This window comes from Panthera onca, chromosome A3 (assembly GCF_046562875.1).
Source record: "Panthera onca isolate mPanOnc1 chromosome A3, mPanOnc1 haplotype 2, whole genome shotgun sequence".
Classification (NCBI taxonomy): Eukaryota; Metazoa; Chordata; class Mammalia; order Carnivora; family Felidae; genus Panthera; species Panthera onca.
In genome coordinates, this window is record NC_138341.1 from 74241692 (window position 1) to 74259190 (window position 17499).

General features: G+C 44.0%; 1 protein-coding gene across 2 annotated transcripts; it reads left to right on the forward strand.

Moving 5' to 3' along the window:
* Nucleotides 1–1713: 1713 nt before the first annotated feature.
* Nucleotides 1714–9580, forward strand: ATP6V1E2 (ATPase H+ transporting V1 subunit E2). Of its 2 annotated transcripts, none has more exons than XM_060606881.3 (2): nucleotides 1714–1892; nucleotides 8707–9580. In XM_060606881.3, exon 2 carries the CDS (start codon nucleotides 8715–8717, stop codon nucleotides 9393–9395), a length of 681 nt encoding a protein of 226 aa, XP_060462864.1. In that variant the 5' UTR covers nucleotides 1714–1892; nucleotides 8707–8714; the 3' UTR covers nucleotides 9396–9580. The 2 variants fall into 2 exon arrangements, with proteins under 2 accessions (XP_060462864.1, XP_078300557.1); XM_078444431.2 differs by having other exon boundaries at nucleotides 1716–1892; nucleotides 8612–9580.
* The last annotated feature ends 7919 nt before the right edge of the window (nucleotides 9581–17499 follow it).

Consider the following 17499-nt stretch of genomic DNA (forward strand, 5'->3'; position numbering starts at 1 on the left):
AGCTGTTAGGTGCCGGGGGGGGCGGTGGGGGGGAGCGCGACAGTGCCTGTGTGACTCAGTCGGATGAGGGTCCGACTCTTGATTTCCTGTTGGGTCATAGTCTCACGGTTCTTGAGTTCGAGCTCTGAGTTGGGCTCCATGCTGCTGGCATAGAGCCTGCTTGGGATCTTCTCTTTCCCTCTCTCTCTGCACCGCCCCCCCATCTCTCTCTCTCTCTCTCTCTCTCTCTCTCTCTCTCTCTCTCTCTCAAAAATCAATAAATAAACTAAAAAAAAAAAAAAAAAAAAAAAGCTGTTAGGTGAGACTGAGCCTGATGTGTTGGCCAGGAGTGGGCAATGAAGAGACCCTGGTGCTGAATAGTTCATGAGAGTCAGACTGGCTTGAAGAGTCTTAGATGCTGCCCCCAGCCCCAAACATGGGCAAGGTGGACACCATTGCAAGCCTGCGTCACTGAGCCCTCAGCAAGAGCAGACATGTGCATTTCACATTTCTTGGTTCATTTTGTGCTTTTGCTCAAGCCACAGGCCCATGTGGGCTCATAATCCCCATCCCAGACAGACTGGAAGTTCTATCTGCCAGACACATTACACGGCACCGCATTCTTGCAGAGATGCTTGCTCAATCCCTGATTTTAGCCCTGCTACCCCACCCTGCAGCTGCTGTTAAATCCAGCCTGATAAGCTGTTTAGAGGTAGGAGTACAGGCAGAGGCAGGCACTCAGCATGGCAGGTTCAGGGACGGTCGTGTGTGCCAGTGTGTGAGGTGACTTCACACACCCCCTGCCCAAGAGCCCTGGAATTCAGGACTTCACCCAGCATCACCAAGGATGTGGCTCGTCACCTGAGACAATGGACAAGGGGGCCACACGGTGTTGGGAGGTTCCCAAGCGCCAGGCAGGGCTACCAAGCTTCATACAAGGAGGCAATACTCGGGTGTGGTTCGACTTACTTTAGGGAGCAGAAGTCACATCAGTCCTAAGTACTCTACATACACAAAGAGCGATCGTGACAGGCACGAAGCCTAAAGCAGAGAAGAGCTAATAATGGCAGTAGTAACAATGATAGCGCCTGCCAAGCACGAAGATAAACCCTGTGCCTAGCATTAAGCTAAACATCCCCTTCTTCTGTTTGATCCTCACGATGATCCTATGATGTAGACGCTATTGCTATTTCCATTAGACAGATGAGGAAACTGAGGCTTTGAGGTGTGAGCCGCTTTCCCAAAGTCATGGAAGTGGTCAACGCAGAACTAGGATCTGAATTCCAGAAGTTCGACTCCAGCACCTACGCTGTGGAAGCTGGTGATGCCCACTTAAGCCCTGTTTGGTCCTGGAAAGGACGTCCTCCTCACAGACTAGAGCAGAGCCCAGCAGCCCCTGTGGTGGGGGTGGCACCCTAAAGACCGACTGGTAAGTTTTGCTTACTCCGGTTTCTTATTCAACAACCTTTGGATTTGGCTTCCCATGTGACTCGCATACAGAGAAAGAGGTTGCGATCTGCCAACTTGACAGCTGTATTTTTCATTAGTCAATTAACAAGCTGGCTGCCTGGGTTCACACACATATCTGTGTCTGCGGGCTTGGATAAAGTGAGCCCACCCCAGAGCCGAAGCCCACCATGTGCCAACTTAATTGCGATTCCGAGGGTGCGAGGGTAGCCCCCAGCCTGGCCTGTGTGCCAAGGAAATCCCTCTTGGCCTCCTTTTGGCAGGCTTGGCCAGCTTTCCCCAGTGACAGCCTGGCTGTTTGGATTCGAGTTGCCTGGTCAGACCGCGAGGGTCCTTTGCAGAAAGAAGGAAGCAACAGTGCCAGGTTCCAGGGAGCGTTCCAAGTTCCACATTCTGTGCACAGACTCCCGGCGCCAGAGCAGAGGCTGACCCTTGGCAGGACGCTGGTAAGGGTTCGTCTGGTACATTTTCCCCTCCACGACATAACCTGGGGCTTCCTGGATCTCCCGCTCTCTGCTTTCAATCCCAAAGCTGGTGACCAAGCAAGGTTACCCAGGAAGACTTAAAAAAATCACTTCATTGCCTTATTTAGGAGCAGAGAATGTTTTGCTCTGTTTACAAAAGTGCAGTTTTTAAAAAATCACATCCTGAAATAACAGGACACTTTCTTAGACTTCGAACCAAAGTAAGTTTTGGTCTTCGTCACAAACATTGGGTTGTTTTACCACCAAACTTGGTGAGTGGTGCATCTTTCTGGGGCAGCAGTCCAATTTTTTTTAATTTTTGAATTGTGGTAAAATACACAGAACATGAAATCTACCCTCTTAATACATTTTTAAGTGTACAGTACAGTATTATTAACTGTATCTACGTTGTGACACAGATCTCTAGAACGTTTTCATCTTGACTGAAACTCTACACCCATTTGCCCATTTTCCCTAACCCCAGCCCCTAACAACCACCATTCTACTTTCTGCTTCTGACTTTGACCACTTTAGATACCTCATGTAAATAGAATTATGCAGTATTTTTCCTTCTGTGCTTGACTTATTTCACTCAGCAAAGTATCCTCAAGATTCATCCATGTTGTAACGTATCATAGGATTTTCTTTTTTTTTTTTAATTTTTAAATGTTTATTTATTTATTTTTGAGAGAGAGAGAGAGAGAGAGGGAGACATAGAGAGCAATCAGGGGAGGGGGCAGAGAGAGAGGGAGACAGAATCCTGAGCAGACTCCGTACCAGCAGCACAGAACCTGATGCGGGGCTCGAATCCACGAACTGGGAGATCATGACCTGAGCCAAAACCAAGAGTTGGATGCTTAACCAACTGAGCCCCCCAGGCGCCCCACTTTTTTTTTTTAAGGTTGAATAATATTCCATTCTAGGTATATACCACATTTTCTTTATCCATTCATTGGTGGTGGAAGCACATTTAGATTGTTTCCATATCTTGGCTGTTGTGAATAGTGTTGCAATGAACATGGGAATGCTAATATCTCTTCAAGATCCTGATTTTAATTCTGGGTAAATACCCAGAAGTGGGATTGCTGAATCATACGGTAGTCCTGTTTTAATTGTTTGAAGAAACTCCATGCTATTTTTCATAGCTGCTACACCATTTTACATTCCCACCAATAGTGCACAAAGGTTCTAATCTCTCCACATCTTTGCCAGCACTTGTTATGTTCTTTTTTCTTTTCTTTTTCTTTCTTCCTTCCTTTATCCCTCCCTCCCTTCCTTTCTTCCTCCTGCCCTCCCTCACTCTCTTTCTTTCTCTTTCTCCCTTTCTCTTTTTCTCTCTCTTTCTCTTTCTTTCTTTCTTTCTTTCTTTCTTTCTTTCTTTCTTTCTTTCTCTCTTGATAATGGCCATCCTAACAGGTATAAGATAATATCTCAGTCTGGTTTTTATTTGCAGTTCCCTAATGTTAGTGATACTGAGCATTTTTCACATACCTTCTGAGCATTTGTATGTCTGCTTTGGAGAAATGTCTAATCCTTTGCTCATTAACTTGTTTCTTTTTTGTTTGTTCTTTGTTATTGAGTGGTAGGAGTTTCTTATATATTTTGGATATTAACCCCTTATCAGTTATATGGTTTGCAAATATTTTCTCCTATTCCATAGGTTGCTGTATTGTTTTCCTTTGCTGTGCGTATTTTGAGTTTGATGTAGTCCCATTTGTCTATTTTGCTTTTATTGTCTGTTGCCTTGGTGTCATGCCAAGAAATCATTGCCAAGACCAATATTATGAAGATTTTCTCCTATGTTTTATTCTGGGAGTTTTGTACTTTTAGGTCTTATGTTTAAGTCTTTAATACATTTTTAGTTGATTTTGCGTATAGTGTAAGATAAAGGTCCAATTTTATTCTTTTGCATGTGGATATCCAGTTTCCCTAGCATCATTTGTCAAAGAGACTGTCCTTTCCCTGTTGTGTGGTATTGACACCTTTGTCAGAGATCATGTATGATATATGTGTAGGTTTATTTCTAGGCCCTGTATTCTGCTCCATTGGTCTATATTTGTGTCTTTATGCCAGTACCATACTGTTTTAATTACTGTAGGTTTGTAATATGTTTTGAGTAAGGCCCCTGACTTTGTTCTCTTTCAAGATTATTTGGCTATTCAGGGTCCTTTGTGGTTCCATATGAATTTTAGAATTTTTTTTCTTTCTTCAAAAAAATGTCATTGGGACTTTCGTAGAGATTGTATTGAATTTGTAGATGGCTTTGGTTAGTATGAACATCTTGATATTAAGTCTTCTAATCCATGAACATAGGATGTCTTTACATTTATCTGTGTCTTAATTTAGTTTCTTTCAGCAGTGTTTTGTAGTTTTTAGTGTACAAGCATTTGGTGTCCTTGGTTAAGTTCATTCCTAGTATTTTGTTCTTTTCTGATGATATTTTAAATGGGATTCTTTTCTCTTCTTTCTTTCTTTCTTTCTTTCTTTCTTTCTTTCTTTCTTTCTTTTTGTTTTTTTAGTAGTAGAAATAATAATAGCACTTATTGTGTTCCAAGGCATTGTTCTAAGCACTTTACATACATTATCAACTGGCTTCATCTTTTTTTTCTTCCAATATGTAACACAGTGTTATACTAGTTTCAGATGTACAATATAACGAATCATCAACAATTCTATACATGTCTCAATGCTCATTACTCTTAATCCCCTTTATCTATTTCACCCACACCCCACCAACTTCCCCTCTAGCAAGGACCAGTTTGTTTTCTGTATTTAAGCGTCTGGATTTTTGTCTATCTCTCTTTTTTTCCCTGTTTATTCATTTGTTTTATTTCTTAAGTTCCACATATGAATGAAATCACATGGTATTTGTCTGTCTCTGATTGATTTATTTCTCTTAGCATTATACTGAATTGTTGCCTTAATTTCCTTTTTGCATTATTCATTGTTAGTGTATAGAAACTGATTTTTGTATGTTGATTTTGTATCCTGCAAACTTGCTGAATTATTTTATTCCAACAGTTTTTTTGTGGAATCACTGGGGTTTTCTAGATACAAGATTATGTCATCTGAGATCATTTTACCTCTTTTTTTCTGATCTGGAAACCTTTTATTTTTTTCTCTTGTCTAATTGCTTATAGCTAAGACTTCCAATAGTATGTTGAACAAAAGTGGCAAGAGTTAGTATCCTTGTTTTGTTCCTGACCTTAGAGGAAAGACTTAGATCTTTCTTACAGGAAAGACTTAGATCTTTTGGTTTTTCACTATTGAGTATGAAATTGGCTGTGGGCTTTTCATATATGGCCTGTATTAAATTGAGGTAATTTCCTTCTATTCCTAGTTTTTGAGTGTTTTTATCATTAAAGGATGCTGAATTTTGTTAAATGTTTTTCTGAATCTATTAGAATGATCATGTGATTTTGTCCTTCATTCTGTTAATGCGGTGTATCACATTGATAGATTTTTGTATGTTGAACCATCTTTGCACTGTGGGGATAAATACCACTTGGTTATGTGTATGATTCTTTTAATGTTCTGTTGAATTGGGTTTGCTAGTATTTGTTGAGGATTTTGCATCTATGTTCATTGGAATACTGGCCTGTAGTTGTCTTTTCTTGGAGTGTCTGGCTTTGGTATGAGGTTAGTACCAGCCTCGTAAATGACTTTGGAAGTGTTCCCCATTCTTCAGTTTTTTGGAAGGGTTTGAGAAGCATTAGCATTAATCTTTAAATTTTAGGTAGAATTCTCCAGTGAAGCCCATCTGGTCCTGGGCTTTTGTTTTTTGAAAGGCTTTTGATTACTGATTCGATCCCCTTACTATATAGATATGTTCAGGTTTTCAGTTTCTTCATAATTCAGTCTTGGTGAGTTGTATATTTCCAAGAATTTATCTATTTCTTCTAGTTTCTTCAGTTTGTCAGTGTATAACTGTTTATAGTAGTCTCTTATAATCCTTTTTTATTTCTGTATTTCTGTGACTGCATTAGTACTCCTTTTTCATTTTGATTTTGAGTCTTCTCTGTTTGTTTGCTTTTTAGTCCATCTAAAGGTTTGTCAATTTTGTTCATCTTTTCAAAAACCAACTTTTAGTTTTATTGCTTTATTTCCTTTATTTTGCTAATTCTGGGCTTAGTTTGTTCTTTTTCTAGATCCTTGAGGTATAGAATTAGACTGTTTGACTATCTTTTTTAAAATTTTTAAAAAATGTTTATCTTTGAGAGAGAGGGTGAGTGGGGGAGAGGCAGAGAGAGAGGGAGACACAGGATCTGAAGCAGGCTCCAGGCTCTGAGCTGTCAGCACAGAGCAGATGCAGGGCTCTAGCTCACAGACCATGAGATCACGACTTGAGCCGAAGTCAGACGCTTAACCCACTGAGCCACCCAGGTGCCCCTTGACTATTTTTTTTTTAATGTAGGCATTTACTGCTATAAACTTCCCTCTTAGTACTGCTTTTGTTGCATACCATAAGTTTTGATATATTGTATTTTAATTTTTATCTCAAGATATTTTCTAATTCCCCTTTGGATTCTTCTTTGACCCATGGGTTGTTTAAGAGTGTGTTGTTTAATTTCTCTATGTTTGTGAATTTCCCAATTTTCCTTCTGCTATTGATTTCTAGTTTCATTCCATCATGGTTAGAAAAGATACTTGATATGATTTCAATATTCTTAAATTTTTTAAGATGTGTTTTATGACCTAACATGATCTATGCTGAAAAATGTGCCATGTGTGCTTGAGAAGAAAGTGGATTCTGCTGTTGTTGGGTAGACTGTTCTGTGTATGTCTATATGTCTGTTAGGACCATTTGGTCTATATTTTTGTTCCAAGCCCTCTGTTTCCTTGTTGATCTTCTGTCTGGATATTCTACCCATTAATAAAATGGGGTATTAAAATCTCCTAATATTATTGTGTTGCTGTCTATTACTCCCTTCACTTCTGACAACTTTCGCTTCATATATTTGGGTGCTCTGATATTGGGTGCATATATCTATATTTATAATTATTATATCTTCCTAGTAAAATTATCTTTTACCACTATAAAATATCCTTCTTTGTCCCTTGTAACAGTTTTTGACTTAAAATCTATTTTATATGACCTAAGTATGGCCACTCCTGCTCTCTTTTGGTTACTATTGGCACAGAATATCTCCTTCCATTCTTTTGTTTTCATCCTATGTGTGTCCTTAAATCTAAAGTGAGTATCTTATAGACGGCATATATCTGAATCTTTAAAAATTTTTTTTAAATGTTTATTTATTTTTGAGAGAGAGAGAGAGAGAGAGAGTGAACAAGAGAGGAGCAGAGAGAGAGAGAGAGAGAGAGAGAGAGAGAATCCAAAGCAGGCTCCAGGCTCTAGCTGTCAGCACAGAGCCCGATGTGGGGCTTGAACCCACAAACCATGAGATCATGACCTGAGCTGAAGTCAGATGCTTAACCAACTGAGCCACCCAGGTGCCCCTTGAATCCTTTTTTAAAAGAAGGTTACCTATTCAGCCACTCTAGGGAGTTTACTCCATTTACATTTAAAGTAATGACTGATAGGGAAGAACATGCTATTGCCATTTTGTTCATTGTTTTCTATATGTCTTGTAGCTTTTTTGCTCCTCTTCCTCTCCTGCTGCCTTCCTTTTTGTTGACTGGTTTTAGTGATGTGTCTTGATTCCTTTCTCATTTTCATTTGTGACCATGGATGTCCATTTCTTTTTTCCAACATTGGGGGTGTTTCTTCAAATAAGTTTTCTGTCACTGGAACTCCCATATTGCATATATTGATTCAGTTATCAATATCCCATATGTCCCTTAGGCTTTCTTAAACTGTTTTTTTTTTAATGTGTATCTCTGACTGGATAATTTCAAATGACCTGTCTTTGAATTTGTTGGTTTATTCTTCTCTAAATTAAGATTGTTGTTGAACTCCTATAGTGAATTTTTCAATTCAGTTACATTCTTTAGCTCCAAAATTTGTTTGGTTCTTTTAAATATTTTCTATCTCTTTGTTGCTAGTCTTATTCTGTTCATGTATCTTTTTTCTGAGCTCATTAAGCATCCCAGGAAGGCTTTTTAAGATGTAGATTGTCAGACCCTATTGATAGAGATTCTAATTCAGTAGTCTGTAGTGGGGCCTAGAAATCTGTTTTTCTGAAGTTTCCCTAGGTGATTCAAATGTACACTTCCAGTGAAAAGACTACCCCCAACCCCTCCCACTCCCAGTTCTCTCCAAGATGTCATCATCTGTCTACTAGTATTCTGCCTTTTTGTATTAGTTGAGGGATCTTGAAACCCTTCTGCCTCTAGACAGCCTTCCTGGATTGAATCCCGTCTGACAGTGATTTTCTTATACTTCTCCCCAGCCCATTCCAGACCAAAATGGACATACACTTCCCATTTCTGTGTTAGTTTGGCATTTCATCCCTTCAACTTGCTATCTGAGTCTTAAGCCATCACTGTCTAAAAATCTTCTGGACTAAGCATACCCTAATTTTCTAATCATTTGATGATGCAAAAGTGTTGAGTGTAGCAGAGGTAGAACTCTGGGAACCCGTGTTCACATCTCTTTTCTTATAGGGTATGATCTTGGACAGGTTGCTTTTCCTTCCTGGGTCTCAGTTCCCTCATCTGTGAAATAAACAGTGATAGATGATCTTCGCAATCCTTCCTTTTGGATTCTGACTCTCTCCTTCCTTCCCTTATGCACTCCATAGCTAAGGAAGTGAAACTCCAAGGTCATTCCTGAAACGCAGTCCTAAATCAAAGGAACCAGAGGGACTGCCGGTTCTCCCTCTGCCTCCCTTTCCAGGAACAACCATGGCTTTGAGTGATGTCGATGTGCAGAAGCAGATTAAGCACATGATGGCTTTCATTGAGCAGGAAGCCAATGAGAAGGCCGAAGAAATAGATGCCAAGTCTGAGGAAGAGTTCAACATTGAGAAAGGACGTCTTGTGCAAACCCAACGACTGAAGATTATGGAGTATTACGAGAAGAAGGAGAAGCAGATAGAGCAGCAGAAGAAGATCCAGATGTCTACCATGAGGAATCAGGCAAGGCTGAAAGTCCTGAGAGCCCGAGATGACCTCATCTCAGAGTTGCTGAGTGATGCGAAGCTGAGACTTAGTGGGATTGTGGCAGATCCAGCAATCTACCAGGGGCTGCTGGATAAGCTAGTGCTTCAGGGTCTGCTCCGACTGCTGGAGCCCGTGGCGATTGTACGCTGCAGGCCACAGGACCTCCTCCTGGTGGAGGCTGCAGTGCAAAAAGCCATCCCTGAATACATGATGGTCTCCCAAAAATGTGTGGAAGTCCAAGTGGATCAAGAGGTGCACCTGGCTACCAACGCAGCTGGAGGAGTGGAGGTCTACAGCAGCAATCAGAGAATAAAGGTTTCGAATACCCTAGAAAGCCGACTGGATCTCTTAGCCCAGCAAAAGATGCCTGATATACGAAAGGCTTTGTTTGGAGCCAATGCCAACAGAAAGTTTTTTATATAAGCCTCTGAGAAGGGAAACTCATGTTGAATTGTCCAGCCATAAAAGCCTAAGTTATTAGGGCAAAGGAAACTAGTAATGTTTCCTCCTCTTTGCTGCTTTGATAGGATTCTATCTACTTTCACGAAATAGCCTTTGAATGGCTAAAGGCATTGTATTTTGGAATAAAACCTGAAAACGCTTAGAAATCTACTTCTGGTTTATCCACACATACCACATCTTCTGGTCAATTCAACAGTCTAGATGGAAGGGAGTGAAGACATCTGCTCTTTAGCTTGTCCTTCAGATGAGATGGGCATGATATTAATGGCTTGTGGGTCTGAGTGCTCTAAAGATTGTTAATATTATCTGAAGTGTGTTTTCCTTCTTTTCCTTCAGCTTTCTGTGCTTCTGTAATTTAATGGGATTTAGAGAGCTTTCTTGTGTGTACAGGGTGTATGAGCAGCATAGTTACACATGGTTCCATGAGCAGAAGAGCCCGGCACTCAGGGTTTAGTGCTCTGTAGCCAAGGCCTTGAAATTCTTAGTTGTATCTTTGAAGGTGTGTATTGCAAGTGAAACCTGATGGGTCTTCGGAGCCCGTGCCAGGGGCTTGGAGCCTTGGCTCATGCCTGGTACCGGCTACTGAAGCCTACCCTCCTCCCTGGATGGGTTCTTGACCACTCACTTCCCAGCTTGCTGGTGCCCTGAGACCCAGCCTCCCCCTCCCTCACCCAGTGAACAGTGCTGCTTTCTGCCTTTGATGAGGGCTGGTGTGGGCCGGTGTGCATGCAGGGAGGGTCAACAGTGTGTGCATGTTCTGTAAAATCTTAGAGGTGGGCATGATGGTTGCCATTTCTGCCCCAGAATGGCAGATCCATGGCACATTCAGCAAGTGAGTTGGTGAGGGTGAGTCTCTTGCCCACCAGATGCTAAGCACATCCAGGTGTGGAGGTTTAAAGACCCTGGGATTCACCTGTCTGCTGTGGGTTGGGTTGGCCAGTCCACTGTAATAGGAGATGTCTGGCTTAACCTCCCTGACTCCAGCCAGGACATAGCACATGGATCTGGGGGCTGATGGGAAGATGGACCCAGCAGCTGTCAAGCTTGCTGGGCCAGAGTCTCAGATTGGGAACTTCAGGAGCTTTGAGGGGCTGCACTTGCCCCGGAAAGTCTTCCAGTATCTGATGGAATTCTCCATCACACAGCTCAGTGCCTGCGGGAGACTTAGGCTCAGCTCTTTGGCCGGCTTGACATATCTTCCAGGAGAAACCAAGAAACACAGATTGTATTTGTTGGTGATTCTGCATACACATATTATGCAATATAAAGATAAATGATAAAATTCATGTTAATGATTTAAAATGTTAATATTTATTGGGGCGCCTGGGTGGCTCACTTGGTCTGTTGGATTTCTGACTTCGGCTCAGGTCATGATCTCATGTCTGTGAGTTCAAGCCCTGAGTCAGGCTCTGTGCTGACAGCTCGGAGCCTGGAGCTGGCTTCAGATTCTATGTGTCTCTCTCTCTGCCCTACCCCACCCTCATGCTCTGTCTCTCTCTCTCTGTCTCTCTGTCTCTTTCTCTCAAAATAAGTAAACATTAAAAAAGTAAAATGTTAATATTTGTTTACTTAGCCATTAAATAGCAAATAAATACCATGACAAGTCAAAAGAGAGACTACAGAAGAAAAAGCTTTGTATTTTAGGACCTTTAATTGTACTTTTTGAACAAAGGGTATTTTCATTTTGCATTGGGCCCTGTAAATTATGTTGCTAGTTCTGCACAGGTTTATTGATTTACAGTCTAATCTATGCCCAAGTGTGGTTTATGTATTAACATAAAATTTTTTTGAAGAAAAGAAGCCCCAAGCAGCTCTGCCAAGGACAGAATTCGGCTTATGTGGTCAGGAACAGAAATGTTTGGAATCTCAAACACAAAGTAACAGACATTATTAGGAAACAGGGGTGTCTCACGGAGCCTGGGGATAGGAATGTCTTACGGTCTCAGGAGAGGGCTGGACCTGGGAACCTGAAAGCCATCCGAAATCCTCTAGCTGGCTGTTTTGTTTTCTTTCTTGTGGGAGCGACTTTCCCTACTGCACGATTTGAACGGTGGGGTGGACATGCCTCAGAAAATTTACATTCTAAAGTTTGCATGTTGTAGTTCCAGAAACAAACTTACTTCTCTTGGAGCCAATTCCACTTTCCTGAGAGGGGATCTGTTTGGCCCAGTTTAGGTCAAATGTCCACCTTTGGTCCACGTGACACCTGGGGCAGTTCTCAGAGGAAAGGGGGTGTCAGCGAGAGAGACTCTGCCAAGGGTGTCTTCTGTGTGGGTCTTCTTGAGTTGTGAATTCAGTCATTTATCGAACATTTTGTGAACACCAGCAATGAGTTAGGCCCTGTGCTAGGTGCTGACTGTGAAGAATACAGTGTGCGAGTGCCAGCTGAGAGTTGTATTAGAGGTACTGTGAGAATATGGTAATGGGAAGAGAGGGTCACAGAAGGCTTCTGGGGTGCTGCCAGTTGAGCCGAAGTAAGCATTTCAAGCAAAGGGTGGGAGGGAAGCATATGCAAAGGCCCTGAGGTGTGAAAGAGCAAATTGTGTTAGAGGAACTGTGTGTAGTTCAGTGTGGTGAAGTTTGAGGGATGAGGGCAAAGTGACCACGATGAAGCTGGAAAGAGGCACAGAGCCTGATTATGAGGTGCTGTGTGCGTTGCTCAGGAGTTAGGTTAATTCTGGTGGCTGGGTGATGAGCGGTCATTGAAGGACTTTAATTTTTTTTAATGTTTATTTTTGAGACAGAGGGAGACAGAGCGTGAGTGGGGGAGGGACAGAGAGAGAGGGAGACACAGAATCTGAAACAGGCTCCAGGCTCCGAGCTGTCAGCACAGAGGCTGACACGGGGCTCCAACTCAGGAACCGTGAGATCATGATCAGAGCCGAAGTTGGATGCTTAACTGACCCAGGTGCCCGGTGAAGGACTTTAAACAGGAGTGAAATCGTGAGAGCTGGGCTTTTAAAAGATTACGCTAGCGTCACTATGTGTGGAAAATACATTGGAGGGATGGAGAGACTGGAGGCAGGAGCCCTGTTGGGGGTTATTTACCAGTCCAAGTGAGAGATGATAAATAACCTACGCAGCTCTTTTGTGAGATAGGTCACATTCACTGATATACAGGCTGGAAGAGACTAGAATTAGTGACTTACGTCTTACCACCGCCCTCTGCCCCTCACTCTGTCTGCCAGAAGACTCTTTCACTGGTTCAGGCTTGAGGCGTTCTGGTAGCTTTGCATCATCTTACAGCTTTTTCTTATAAGAATGTTCTTCTCCTCAGAGCCCTCCCCCTCCTGCCATAGCAGTCATGCCAGGCAGGCCTGGCAAAGCATTCCCTTCCCTGTTGCCCAAGCCCTTAGCCGCCTCCCCTCCTGGAAACCCAGACCCCACTATCTGCTGTAATCCAGGAGTGTCTGAACCCCCTTTGCCCACCCCAGCTCTGGCCATCTGAGCCACCTTCAATCCATCAGTGGGGCTCCTGACATTAATTCATCTCCAAAACAACTGACAGGTGGATTTTATGAAGGTTTTGTGCAAAGTTGAGTTGAGGAGTTTGTCACACTTAAAATATCTATGTTTTCCCAAACCTTTCTGTCTCCCGAGGCTGCCAGATACTTTCTCTTTCTCCCCAAACTTCTCCTCCTCAGCCTCTCAACCTTTGGGCTCCAGTCTCCTCCCTCATAACGTCCCCTCAGTGGAACAAAAACCCCGGTGTCTAAGGAGCACTGCTCCCTCACCGTCCCTGGCTGCAAGCACTATACAGTTCCTGATGAGGACCTTTCATGCACCACCTTTATTTACTCTTAGCTGCTTTTTCTACTCAGCCCATCTTTTTATTTTTATTTTTTTAAATTTTTTTTAATGTTTATTTTTGAGAGAGACAGAGACAGAATGTGAGTGGGTTGGGGCAGAGAGAGAGGGAGGCACAGAATCTGAAGCAGGCTCCAGGGCTCCGAGCTGTCAGCACAGAGCCTGACATGGTGCTCGAACTCACGAGCTGTGAGATCATGACCTGAGCCGAAGTCGGACGCTCAACCGACTGAGCCACCCAGGCGCCCCAGCCCATCTTTTTAGACATAGCTCCTTATGGGCAGGGGCAGCATCTTGATTCTTTTTTCTTCCCGTTTCCTGCTCCCTTGTTAGTTACTGCTGACCTTGGGTGTGGTTGTAGTAGATTCTGAACAGACTTTGGGGTTGTTATACTCTTTCCCCACCTGGCTCTGGTTTCTGGATGGAGGCCTTCAGAGTCTTTCTCCTCTTCAACCCATAGATTGTGCCATAGAAAGAGGCAAGTGTGTGAGATGGGGGCCAGGGGAAGAGTGCCAGGACTGTAATCCAGGACCCGTGCTTGACAAGAACATCCTTCTGTACTGTGCCCTCCTCCTCCCCTGGGAGGCTGCAGGTGGGCGGAGCCCGAGCTCAAGCAGGACAGTCCCCTGCCTCACTTCAGTCGGGCTTGGTTACCTTCTGGACAAACCTGTGGGTTTATTGCATCCCTTCCCTCCCAGATGGGAGAAACTTTGCTTTGGACCTGAGTGCAAAGGTAGGGGCTGTGGAGGGTCTGGGTCCTCCCCAGGGACCTCAGCCATGGGAGAGGCAAACCTTAGCCTTCAACACTGGCCTTGACCTGTGGGTTGAGCTGCATTCTGACAGCTGTGCTCGTGCAGGAGTCTTTGCTTTAGAAATGCTTGCACTTGGCACTTTTGGTTAGTTGGCCAGTATAAATGTACACACATTCTTTATTAGTGGTAACTGTCCTACCCTCAAGAAGACGTGTGTAAGCTCCTCAGTCCCTTTGAGCCAAAAGGAGCAAACTGTTACAACCACAGGCAGGCGCAACCCTTCCCCACCGCTCTCCTCATTAACACTTCCTCCCGAGGTGCTAGGGAAACTGTTTGCCGCTGATGCAGACAGAGGCTGTGCTTATGGGGAGGCTGCCTCTGCAGGCTCATTCCCTGCTGGGGGGCAGCTGGGGGGGTCTGAACACCCACCGTAGCCAGGCCCTGCCCCTCCCTGAGGCCTCTGCCCCAGGGACCCAGGAATCCTGTTGGCAGGGGTAGTTTGGTGGAAGGAGAACATAGATTTAATTTTCCAATTTTGAGTTACCTGCAAAGGCAGAAATGGAGGGGATGTTTGAGCGTGTGCTAGAACCTCAGAGGAGACCAGGAAAGCAGACCAGCAGATTACAAAGTGCTGCAGGGGGGGTGCCTGGGTGGCTCAGTCAGTTAAGCATCCTACTCTTGGTTTTGGCTCAGGTTATGTATGATCTCACAATTCATGAGATCGAGCCCCCCATCGGGCTCCACACTGACAATGTGGAGCCTGCCTGGGATTCTCCCCCTCTCTCCCCCTCTTTTTCTCCCCCTCCCCTGCTCTTTCTCTCTCTTTCTCTCTCTCTCTGTCTTTCAACATAAATAAATAAACTTAAAAAAGAAAATGTTGCAGGGCTTCCTCTTTCTGGGGTCCCAAGACCCCCAGAAGTGGGTCATCAGATCTATTCTGGGCCAACCACAACTCCCCATGCCTCTGGGGAGCAGGTGCAGCCCTTTGCTGAGTTCTCTGGGGGAAATTGCTTAGGGCTTTGCCCCCTTCCTCTGCACTCCTCTGTATCCTTCCCTGTGCCCTCTCAGTCCATTACCTCATCTCTGAAATCATGCCCGTTATTGATGGCACTGGGAAAGGATCGAGTTTTTCCTCCCACCCCACCTTCCTAAACTCGATTCCAAAGCATGATAAACCTTTGCTGTCAGAGCACCCCATGCTTTCCCATACAATCCCACAGCTCATCCAGTGGCCTTTTCTGAAGGACAGCATCCCTTTCACTGGAAGGCTTCTCACTGCAGGCACAGCCAAAGAGGTCCCAGCTCCAAGAGAGAGTCCTGGCAGACCCTCGGCCCAGCTCACCACACCCTCCCCCACACCCTGGAATGATGTTTTGTCACTGGTAGATGAGCCCACAGAGGGTTTGACTCATCCTGGCTGCTACCAAGCCTGAATGGATTCGTGTCCTGGTGCTTACAGAAGATTTAGAACTCGAAGGGATTGAGAGAGCCAAATGCTCCTTTGAATCTGAAGCTTAGAGGAAGCAAGGAAGCAGTCCAGAGTCATAATCAGCTGATAAGACTCCTGGGACTGCAAAGAAGACACCTGAAAAGACAAGGTTGTTGTCATTCATTTTATGAAAAACTTGCTGTATAGATCGTCCAGAACATTGACTCCAGACAAACATGTTAGCCAACACATGGCCATGGCTGGTTCCTTGGAGAATCTTTCATTTCTCCTTCCCAGGGTGTCCTGACCTCAGGGCTCAGTCACAGTGAAGGCCCACAGAGAAGGGGTACCTGTGGGTGACTGCACAAGGGATGTAACTTGAGGGGGACCCAGGGAAAGACTGGAGGCCTGGGGAGGCATGTTGGGGATCAGAGTGGGGGGAAGCGGGGACCATCACACAGCACTTAGCCCAGACCTGGCACATGGCAGGTGTTAGTGGACCTCCATGGAAGCAAGAAGGGGAAGGGGGGAGGGAGGAGGGAAGAGAGGAAAAAGTAGAAGCATGACGCGTTGGTGCTCGACTGCAAAAGGCAAACGAAAGTGAGAATTTGAAGATTCTCATTTTTCCCCGTTTGGCATTTGAGTCCTGGGTTTTCTTTCAGTCAATTGAATTCAAATAAGCAGACATCATATTCATTCATTCATTCATTCATTCATCCATCCATTCCACAGATATTTACTGAATGGTACCAAATGTCAGGCGCTGTGCCAGGCAGCGCGTCCCTTGCAGTTAATGCCCAGCTTTCACAAAGCAACATTCTAATGTGGGTGGCCTGGCCACCAGTGGGAGGGGTCAGGGCTAGGGAGGGGACCCCAAACAAGCAGACAGCTGGTGCTTTCGGGGTGATCTAAGTGCCATAAAGAAGTCAAGGGTTTTGGACAGTGAGGCCTTCAGTGACCCCTGCTCAGGTAGGGCCCTGGGTACCTAGAGCAGGGGAAGCAGTCAGCCATTCCCATGCATACGGGGAGGGTGGGCAAAAGGGAAGGACATTAGGAGCAGAGGGAGCTACAAGTATAAGGCACCAGCCACATATAGCTCTCCCGGTTTGAGGAGCAGAGAGGAGGTCAGTGGGGCTTTACTAAGTGAGTGATGGCAAGAGAGAAGGGTCAGTGTCCCATCATACTGGGTCTCGTGGGTGGCATGTAAGGAATTTGGGCTTATTCTAAGTACAATGGGTAGTCATTCAGGGCTCGCAAGCATGGAAGACACACAACCTCATTTTTTTTTTTAAACAAGAAGCTTATTTACACCTCAAGACACTTGAAGGGGAACTACCCAGGATTTATTTCTTTTAGAATAATTTATCCCTACTTAAAGATGGGTTGCCCCACATGTAATGGCTACGTGCAAAAAAATTATAAACAATTATAATTTATGAAATTTAGAAAATTACAAAGTTGCCTTGGTTTTACAATGACAAATGAAAAACATCAAAATTCTCCAATCAAAGAATTCTTACGTTGTTAAACAATGAGAACAAAATAACTTCCTAGGATGTAAAGGCAAGAGCTGAATGAGCATGGAAAAGGGGGCTATTTTCATAGAATCAGTATTTTTCCCCATCTTATCTCCATTTGATGTTAATCACAACATACCACTGGTCATTTAGTTAAAAAAAAAAACATAATATGCTTGAGCCACCTAAGTGGCTCAGTCAGTTAAGCGTCCGACGTTGGCTCAGGTCATGATTTTGTGGTTAGTGAGTTCAAGCTGCTTCAAATCCTGTGTCTCCCTCTCTCTCTGCCCCTCCCCTGCTTGCACTCTGTCCCTCTCTCAAAAATAAATGAACATTGAAAAAATAAATAAGTAAACGTTAAAAAAATTTTAAACACGCAATATGCTCTTGTACGTGCACACTTTATGTACAATAGAGGAATGGAGAGGGGAAAATGGAAGAATAGAGAAAACTATACTGTAGGAGTCAGGATGTGGTGGATCCAAATTGCAGTTTTTAATTGAGAATGTCTTCTTGGTCTGGAGGGACAGAGTTCTGGAGTAAAGTGGCAGTTTCCCTTT